The sequence below is a fragment of the Pteropus vampyrus genome, unplaced genomic scaffold (assembly GCF_000151845.1).
Source record: "Pteropus vampyrus isolate Shadow unplaced genomic scaffold, Pvam_2.0 Scaffold865, whole genome shotgun sequence".
In the NCBI taxonomy this organism is placed as follows: domain Eukaryota; kingdom Metazoa; phylum Chordata; class Mammalia; order Chiroptera; family Pteropodidae; genus Pteropus; species Pteropus vampyrus.
This window is the reverse complement of record NW_011889646.1, coordinates 93,993-103,148: the sequence shown is the minus strand read 5'-3', so window position 1 is coordinate 103,148 and position 9,156 is coordinate 93,993. Positions and strand designations below refer to the sequence as shown.

The 9,156-nt window shown below is 65.8% G+C and overlaps 2 protein-coding genes across 8 annotated transcripts in view; one reads left to right on the top strand and one right to left on the bottom strand.

The window, feature by feature from the left end:
- Positions 1-1,376, top strand: part of IFITM5 (interferon induced transmembrane protein 5) — a 3,247-nt gene extending 1,871 nt beyond the window's left edge. The window contains exons 2-3 of the mRNA XM_011386027.2: positions 2-109; positions 604-1,376. Coding sequence (XP_011384329.1) covers positions 2-109; positions 604-816 — 321 coding nt within the window. The 3' untranslated portion in view covers positions 817-1,376. The remainder of the gene's footprint in view (position 1; positions 110-603) is intronic.
- Positions 1,377-3,040: 1,664 nt separating this feature from the next.
- Positions 3,041-9,150, bottom strand: PGGHG (protein-glucosylgalactosylhydroxylysine glucosidase). Of its 7 annotated transcripts, none has more exons than XM_023526419.1 (13): positions 8,345-9,150; positions 7,950-8,160; positions 7,444-7,879; positions 6,531-6,650; positions 6,017-6,148; positions 5,725-5,836; positions 5,447-5,519; positions 5,221-5,357; positions 4,985-5,118; positions 4,776-4,871; positions 4,476-4,573; positions 4,191-4,402; positions 3,041-4,090 (listed from the first exon to the last, which is right to left on the bottom strand). In XM_023526419.1, the coding sequence occupies exons 1-13, from the start codon at positions 8,655-8,657 to the stop codon at positions 4,035-4,037; spliced, it is 2,130 nt and encodes a 709-aa protein (XP_023382187.1). In that variant the 5' UTR covers positions 8,658-9,150; the 3' UTR covers positions 3,041-4,034. The 7 variants fall into 7 exon arrangements, 6 of the variants coding, with proteins under 6 accessions (XP_023382187.1, XP_023382183.1, XP_023382184.1 ...); XM_023526415.1 differs by having other exon boundaries at positions 4,985-5,357; positions 8,345-8,628; positions 8,809-9,150; XM_023526416.1 differs by having other exon boundaries at positions 4,985-5,357; positions 8,345-8,628; positions 8,904-9,150.
- Between the last annotated feature and the right edge of the window lie 6 nt (positions 9,151-9,156).

The window sequence follows — 9,156 nt, the reverse complement described above, 5'->3', positions numbered from 1 at the left end:
GGCGGCGCCGCGGCCCGCGCCCCGGGACCACCTGATCTGGTCGGTGTTCAGCACCCTCTACCTGAACCTGTGCTGCCTGGGCTTCCTGGCGCTGGCCTACTCCATCAAGGTGGGCGCGCGCTCCCCCCACGGCGCTCCGCCAGGAGGCCGGTCCGGCCCGCAGCGCAGAGGGGTCGGGCCCCCCCACCCCCCGGCGGCCGTTCAGCCACAGGGGCCTTTTCCGCCCTGGCTTCACCTTCTGCCTGGGGAGCCTCAGCACCCTGCCGGGCTCCCCACCCACCCAGGGTCCTTGGAGGCCGGTGCTGGCCTGGCCACTGGACCCGTGGCTGGAGCGGGGCAGGCAGGGGCCCCTTCCAGCCCTGTCTTAGGCTGAGGTCCCTCGTGCACCACCCCCCCCTCCAGGGCCGAGCCTGTGTGTCCACTCAGGGGCAGTGAAGGGAGTGGGTGAGCCCAGGGCGTGCCCCCTGCAGGCCACGTCCCTCCGCCCAGATGTTGGGTGCAGCACTGGGCCTTCCAGAGTGTGAGCCAGGGGCTTCCTGGGGTGGGGAGGCGGGCCCCCAGGGCCCAGCGCAGGTGGATACTTGGCCCTGCTGCCGTCCGCAGGCCCGGGACCAGAAGGTGGCTGGGGACCTGGAGGAGGCCCGGCGTTTGGGCTCCAAAGCCAAGTGCTACAACATCCTGGCTGCCATGTGGGCATTGGTGCCGCCCCTCCTGCTGCTGGCACTGGTGGTGACGGGCGCCCTGCATCTGTCCCGGCTGGCCAAGGACTCTGCCGCCTTCTTCAGCACCAAGTTCGACGATGCGGACTATGACTGAGAGGCTGGGCCCGACCTCGTCCTACCCGGGGACCCCGAGCCCAGGACACCAGCCCCCCCGGAGTGCTGCCCAGGGCTCCACCCGGATCTGCGGGAACCCCGGCTCTGTGGCAGGGCCCGCCGCCCACCCCCAGCCTCAGGCTGGGCACCCGATGCCAGCCCCGAGGATCCCCCTTTCGGATTCCAGAGGCCTCCCCTAACCTCGATGGTCCCTGGTCCCCACTCCCCACTTACCAGGCTCAGCCTAGGTCCCACAATTAAAAGTGCCTGGTCCCAGAAAGTGCCTCCTGGGCCTCTTCCTTGGCTGGGTAGGGAGGGTGTCTTCCTGAGGGGAGCTACCTAGGGACGTCCACAGCCAGGTCCTCCAGATTGACCCCAGCACTCATGGTAGGACCCTGTTCTGAACAGTCTTCTTTGGGCGTTGTTCTGGCTGTCCCCAGCATGGAGGCGCCTGAGTATTTTAGAAACAAGTTTGAGAACTCAGGCTCTGATCCCTGCTGGGCCCTGTGGTTTAGTGGTGTGTCTCCAGGATGCGTGGCGTCTCCTGACTCCATGTGTGCCTGTCCCCAAGCCTGTGTGTGCACACACGTCTGCATGCAAGGTAGGTGGGCGTCCCTGGCCAGTGAGGTCTTGTCCCGCACGTTCCTGTCTGTGGCTCAGGTGTGTATCGACTGCCTTCCTTAGGTCGCTCTGTTGGTCCCCGGACCCCATACCCTTTTAATCCTGAGAAATCTCAGTCCCTGCAGTGGGTTAGCAGGGCTGGACCCAAAGACACATGAGCACACGGGCTTGGAGAGCCATCATCCATGCACATGCACATCGCACACTCATACAGGAGCACGAACCCCACCCAGGCAGTTGAGCGGGGCTGGGGGATGAGGGTCTTTCTGAGCAGCCTTGGTGCTAGATGCGAATCTCTATTCTCACCTCCCTGAACCAGCAGCCTGGCAGAGGCAGGAGCTGCCGAACACATGTGCACACCCTGTGTGGCTTGGGGCGAGGTCCCCTTGGCTTTGCTGTGGCCAGGCCAATGACAGGGCAGGCTAATTGCAGGGGCCTTAAACACAGGGCGGCTCGGTGTTTTGAGCACTCCACCCAGGGTCCCGTCTGTCCCCAGGGAGCCCCCTTCGCCTGGCCTCTCTGCCTGGGCTGGGGATGGAAGTCTCTGTTTAACTGCTGTACTTAGAGCCCCCAAAGTACCCTCCCCGACAGCTGGCTCAGCCATCTCCATTGCGTGCCAGTGGAGATGGTGTCTTGGCCACCGGCCCCACGCTGAGGAGTGTCTGCCGCTCCCAGCCGGCCCCTGGAGGCAGAGGCATGTGCCGGCTGGGACCTGGGGATGGGGACAGGGCACTGGCGCAAGCTGGGCGCTGGTCCCATGTTGGACCAAAGACAAGGGCAGAGTGCCAGGGCTGGGACCAGGGTGGAGGACACATGCCAACCCTGAGCTCCAGGCTTGGCCTGAAAGGGACCAATCCACGCTGAGTATGGAGGCCTGTGTGTGTTTGACTGCGTGACCCCAAGCATGGGACGGCCTGCCAGTCGTGACGGGGCAAAGATGATTAGCCTGGTGTCGGGGACAGAGCATGCAGTCCAGCCAGGCGGCAGGAAGGTCACCAGCAGCCCTCCCTGGCTCTGGCTGTGTCTTCTGGACAGGCTGAGGGGCCTCGATCGAGTTGAAGCAATTGGCTACTGGGGCCTCTGACCAGCCACGCCAGCGCACACACGCTGCCACTGGCCAGTCTCCTCAGAGGGCCCCCCTGCCACATGCACAGGTGGCTGCGCACACACGTGGTACACAGTGCAGCCGATATCATGCGGTGTCAGTCCTGCAGGTGCAAGACCCCTCCCGCCTGAGCTGTGTCCCCACCTGCTGGGCCTCTGCTGCATGGCCAGTTGAGGAGGGAGAGCCTGTGGGCACCTGGACGAGCTCCACCAAGGTCCTCAGGGAGCTGGTGCCGACAGGTGTGCAACTCAGCCACACTCTGTCCGTGTGCTGCCCCCCACAGCACACAGATGCACCCCCTTCCTCTCTCCCTCCCGAGGTGGCGTCCACAGGTACTGGGACTAACTCTGCAGGAGACAGAGAACAGCAATTTGCCAGGGGACGGAGGTGGGGGCTCTGACCACAGGACCCAGCTACTGCTCTGCCTGGCGAGTTGCCGGCCTGACCCTTGACCCGAGGGCGAGCCCACGTCTGAAGGAGGGCTCCCCGGCTCCTCACACACGGCTCTTCCAGCACTTTATTGCTTGGGCAGATTGGTGTAGCAGGCCGGCCTCACCGCAGTTCTGGTGGCGGGCGCCGTGTCCCCTCATTCTTGGGAAGTCCCCGAGGACCCAAGTTTGATGTGCCAGGGGAGGGGCTGAGGCCCCAGGAGGGGAATCTGGGCAGGCCAAGGGCAGCCCGGCCAGGACAGAGGGGACCAGGGCCATGGCCCTGAACCCAGGTTCAGTTACCCTGGTCCTGTGGCTGGTCAGAAGGGATGGGAGCTTGCTCCGCACCCCGCCTGGCCGTGGAAAGGTGTGACAGGGGCTGTCTGACCTCAGCAAAGCGGCTCAGAGGCCAGGGGAGCCAAAACCTGCAGCACCGAGTCCCCAGGACGGCCCGAGGGCACCTAGACGCACCTCGACCGTCCCTCAGCCACCGGGCCTGGACGCTCTCCTGTGCTGGGCTGTGACTGAGTCCTGAACAGTTCCGAGCCGAGGCCCCCTCCCCAGGTCCCTGCCTCGCTGTCGCCCAGCTGAGGCAGGCTGAGCCCCCCTCTGCCTCCTCGGCAGAGCTGTCTGCCTGGGGAAAGGACAGGTGCCACCGTCAGCCCAGAAGGCCAGGCACAGACATGGCTGGTGGGGGCCTCGTGGGGTCTAGGCAGAAAAAGGGCTCAGTCTTGACTCAGACATTGCCTGGAGCCCACGAGCCTGGCTGCCAGGTGGAGGTGAGTGGGAGGGGACGACAGGCCAGTAGAACGTCAAAGAGGGGTGAGTGCCCCAGCCAGGGCTACCACACAGGGAGCGTGAGAGGGCAGGGCCCAAGAGGCACCCCGGAAGCCACAGTGCTGGTGGTCCAGGAGCAGAGCCCCAGGCAGAGCCAGAGTGAGGGAGTCAGTGGGGCGGAGGGCCCAAGGGTGCCCCAAATGTGGTCCCGTGGGGTCTGGCAGGCGTCCAGCGTCTTCGAAAGACTCTCTCTGGAAATACCTGGAGCAGAAGGGCTATCTCTGCTTCCTACGGGAAGGACCTTTGTATCCGGCCAGCCGAGCAAGGGAAGGAAATCTCGTGTCCTGTGGGGAGGGGGCATCTCGTGGGAGGCGGCACACACCAGGGGCCACCCTGGGCGGCATAGGCCCTGGGCCCCTTGGGGGGTCTGGGGCAGTGCCTTACCTAGGGGCAGCGGGAGCCGGGCTTGTGATGGCCACAGCTCGACCTCCAGCGGGGGCGCCCAGGGCCCCGCTCGGGCCCTGACCTTCACTGTCACCAAGCCCGCGGAGAAGGAGAAGTCAAGCTTGTTCCCCTGGTAGGAGATGCCGGAGACGCTCACGCCTGTGACCCCGGCCGGACACATGGGATCAAAGGTCACACCAGCCCCCGTGATCCTGCAGGACGGGACAATTCTGTGAGGAGGGCCGGCAGCGGCCGGTGTCGCCCTCTGCTGGGCCCGGCACTCACCTGAACCCGGTGAACCCGAAGAGCGCTGCCTGCAGGAAGCCCCCCATGCCGGTCAGGAAGTTGACCGCCCCCGACCCATCGGAATTCTCTGTCCACACCTGCGGGGGGTGAGGCAGTCAGTGCGGAGACCCTGGACACAGACCCTCCCGCGGCCACTGCCTCTGCTCCCGGGAGGCCCCGGGTCACGAGGGAATGGCCAGGCTGTGACCCTGCTGTGACCCAAGGCTGGGCTCCCAGCCTCACAGCCCAGGGGCGTGAGGGAAGGCTGGTGAGCTGGGGGGGTGGCTGGGGACGGCTGGCCTTGAAGGGCTCTGTGATGTTGGCGAAGCTCCTTTCCAGGAGGTCCCACGCCCTGCTGGGCTCCTGCAGCTCCATCCAGCCTACGGCGAACATGCTCTGGGGCGGAGGACACACTGCCATGAGGTCTGCTGCATGCGGAAGGGAGACCGCGCCAGTGGGGCAGGGCTGGGCCGCCGTGAGGACGCCACCCCACACCCCAGCGTCCTCACCCAGGTCATGGCAGGGCCGTGGGGGGACGTCACAGCCTCGTAAACCTCCAGGTTTCTTCTGCGAATGCGAGGGCTCACGGAGAAGGGGACAGGGTACCCCAGGAGCACAACGTCTGCCTGCTTCACCTCCTCTCCTGGGGGACAGACGCTGCTGACGGGGGGAGGGGAGTCCACGGCTGGCGCGAGGTCCTGAGAGAGGCCAGAAGGGGCCTCGGAGGGGTTCCGGGTCCACTCACCAGGCTCGTACCCATCAAACTCAGGGTGGAAGCTGTGCTTCGGGTCAAAGGGCACCTTGATCTTATCGGCCACCTCCAGCCACCGGCTAGGGACAGGCTGGCCCAGGTCCCGGGCCAGAGCAGCAGCAAAGCGCAGGCTAGAGGCAGAGGTGGAGAGCGGGGGCTGCAGCCCGGGCAGTGATGGCGGCCCCCGCGCACTGGGGTTGGGGCGGGCTCTTGGTCGGACCTGTTCTGGAGCAGGACGTTGGTGTACACGGAGTTGTTGACCCCTGAATGGAACTCGTCGGGGGGCATGACTCCTGGGCACATAAAGGTAAGAGGTGCTTACTGCCCCTGTCCCGGCAAACATTAGGTCACAGAAATCACACGAGGCATTGAGTTTTACCTGCTCCCCCAGCTGGTGACCATTTGCCCTTCTGCCCCATGACAACCCAGTCCCTCCAACCCCTGGCCTTATGACCATCTGCTCTGCCCCCACGACATCTGCCCTCCCCATGCCCTCACCCCGCAGGTGGTACTTCTCCTCGTCAGGGCTCCACTCTACACGGCTGCACCAAAACTCAGCCACGGCACTGACCACGTCCCAGCCACCCGCCTCTTGGAAGAGCTGCAGGTCCTGGAGGAGCAGGAGAGCATGGGACAGAGGCCATGGCACCTGTGTTTCTAGTTCCCACTGGTCATTGCATTTCCAAGTGCCCAGAAGCAAAGGCCTGGCTCCAGACACGACGTCCTGGCCGGGTGTGGGGTGTGGCCATGCCAGGAATCATCACGGCTGGTGGGCACAGTGACATCTCACCTGGGTGCTGCTGTAGTACAGCTGGAAGGCCAGGAGCACAGCCCCGTTGATGTGGATTTCCTGGACCCCGTAAACGTCCTCGGGACACACCTCCAGGCCGGAACCCGCACTCTCCCAGGCAAACTTGGCTCCCTGTGCGTTTGGGGATAGAGCAGACCTGAGTCCATTCTGGGGTGGGGTGGCCCACACGTGTCCCCATGCTCTCAGCCCTCAGCCCCTGTGGGGGCCTGCTGGCTCTGAGTGCCACGCGTGTCTCTAGCGTGGGCCAGGCAGCCTCTGCCCAGTTTCCACCGTGTGCTGCCCGGCACAGGGCAGTGAAGGGCCCCAGTGGGTCCCGATTGTTCCCAGCTGCACGGTGCGTGCTGTGGGCATGCTGCTGGGCCCTTGTAAGAACCCAGGACACCCTGGCAACATCCAGAGAGGGGGCCTGGGGTGAGGGGTGCAGGCCTAGGCGGGGCCTGGTGACATGGAGCCCTCCGGGGCCCTGCAGGGTGGGTGCTCAGGCACCTCTGACCTGGTAGCCCAGCCTCCGGGCGTTGTCCAGGGCCCCGGCCAGCGTCCGGATGCGGTACTCCAGGAGACCCCGGGCAGCCTCTGGGTGCCACACCAGGACATTCGGGAACATCCAGAGATCCTGCGAGCACAGCGAAGGGTCCCTTGTCCTGGCTCTCACACCCTCTCTTCCTGCCTGCTGACCTTCCAGGACCTTCCGCCATGGCAGGGCCTCAGAGCCGGCACTGCGCCTTGCCGCCCACCTGGGTCTCTGCCAGGCCTTCCCTATCTGCCCACCACATGTCCCATCCCCAGCCCAGAGCTTCACCTCCCCAGCGGGCATCTAGATCTGGCCAGGGGCTCAGGCCAGAATCGGGGTGTTGGCAGCCCAGGCTGGGAGCACAACCTAGTGGTGACCCAGCCTCCCTGAGCCCAACCTGTGAAGTGGACCGCAGCACTGGCTTTGCTGGACCCTCCCCTGCCAGGGTCACCAAGTCCCAGGTTTTGGCTCCCACACTGTCCAAGGCCTCCCCCTCCGCCCCCCACGCTCCCTCAGCAGCCACAAGGGTCTTTCCAGAACACGCATCTGTCCAGGTTGCTCCCCAGTTGACAGATCTCTAGGCTTCGCAGCGAGCTCCCTTCACAGCTGCTCTTCCGGCCCCTTAAGATGCCCGCCCCCGGCAGATCCACGCCCCTCCCAGCTCTGGGCCTCCGGACCTTCTGGTCTCTTTACCTCACTAGCTTCTCCATGAGACCCCTGAACACTCTCTGGCTGAGATGCTACCTCCTCTAGGAAGCCTTCTCTTTTGCCGTGGCCCCTGTGCATCCCCAACCACAGAGGCGGCCGCCATGCCTGCGTCCTCAGCTGCAAGACCCTCTTTGCCTACGTGCTGCCCGCCTTGTGGCAGGTGTGTGCTGGGGGCGATGGTACACACCTGGTCCCAGAAGACATGGCCCCAGTAGCATTCGTCACGGCTCCCGTTGGAGAGGCCCCCAGGGCTGAGGCCGTGGCAGGTTTGCCCCGGGGCCCCGGGCTGGGGCAGAGCGCTGAGCAGGTAGTAGAGCGCGGCACGCAGGGCCTGGCGCAGGCGCAGCGGGCCCGGCACATCCAGCCCGCAGCCGGCCCAGAGCTGGGCCCAGGCCTGGGCGTGGGCAGGGTACAGGGCGCGTTCTGCCTGCAGCTGCAGGGCCTCGCCAAGGCAGGTCCGGACCTCAGCCTGGCTGCCGCCCACCACCACCAGGAATTCCCAGGTCTGGACATCCTCACCTGCCGCGAGGGTCAGGGCCGGGGGCACTGGTGTCCACAGCATGTGCACCTCCTGCTGCGGCCCCCCGGGCTGCTCGGGGGTGAGGGTGTGGCCGTGCAGGTACCTGCAGGAGCACGGCCAGTCTCAGGGGCCAGCCCCTTCCCCGGCCACCCGGCTGGCCCCACCCTGCTCACCGGGCTCCTCGGAAGTCGGGCCCCAGGTGCAGGGCCAAGTCCGGGCTCTCTGGGGAGAAGGCCGACCTCAGCAGCACCGTGATGGGCCGGCTCCCGGCACCCAGGCGGGTGATGGACACGCTGCAGACCAGGACGTGAGGCAGTGTGCGGTGGGCATAGATGCGCTGGGCGGCCCGGAAGCTGGAGTCCTCCACGGTGTGCAGGAAGGAGCCTGCGGGCACGGTGCCCCACTGAACGCCCCGCGCCTGTCACAAAGCTGCCCACGCCTGTCTGCTCCCTCAGTGCAGTGGGTCCCCCCTCTGAGCCACTCCAGTCCAGGAGCCCCCGGGGCCTCTCTGTGGGTCAGGCATCCGGAATTCGAGATGGGGAGGGGGGACAGAACAGGAAGTGGCTACCTGTGTTAGTGTCTAGGCTGAAGGTCTTGGTCAGCTGCTCTCCTGTCCTTGCAGGGGCCTCCAGTTGGATGTTGAGGGGACTGGGCAGAATGGCCCGGTGCGTGTCCCCCCCGGCCCCATTGTATATGCCACTCACGTGCAGTGCGTTGTGATATACACGTGTGCCCAAGTATGCATTGGTCACAGTGGCCCAGAGTCGGGAGTCACTGGGCAGAGAGTGGGCCGTGAATATGGTGGGGTCCTCAGTGGCATCTGCCATGGAAAGGCTTGCTCCAAGGGGGGGCCTGGAAAGGGGCGGGGTGAGGGCCCCCATCAGCTGGGCCTCCCCCTTCTAGCTCTCCTGCCCCAACAGAGGGGAGGGTTGTGGGTTCACCCTGGCAGCCCAGTTTTCCAGAGCCCTCACTTTCAGGCCACCCCAGAAACACCCTCTACCCTCACAAGCACTTACACCCCTTAATACTGACCTCAAGCTACACGACCGAGCCCCCAAACTCCCACCCTAGGGCCTCAGTCCTAACCAGGCCGCTCTCTCCAAGCCACACCCCCAGGAACCCCAGACCTGGTGCTGGAAAGTGAAGAGGCCTCGGCCCAGGGGACGTTTGCCCCCAGGAGGCCGTGCTGGGGGCGGGGCGGGAAGTCCGCGGGGCTGCGGGGCCGGGGGCCTGGGCGCAGCGGGGCAGCCCCGGGAGCCCTGGGCCAGCGCCAGCAGAGGGGGGGCGGTGTCGCCGCGCCTCTGGGGCTCACCACAGCCCTCCCGAACCCCTCGGCTCCAGCCAGTGGGCGCTGCCACTCCAGGGCCGGAGGCAGAAGTA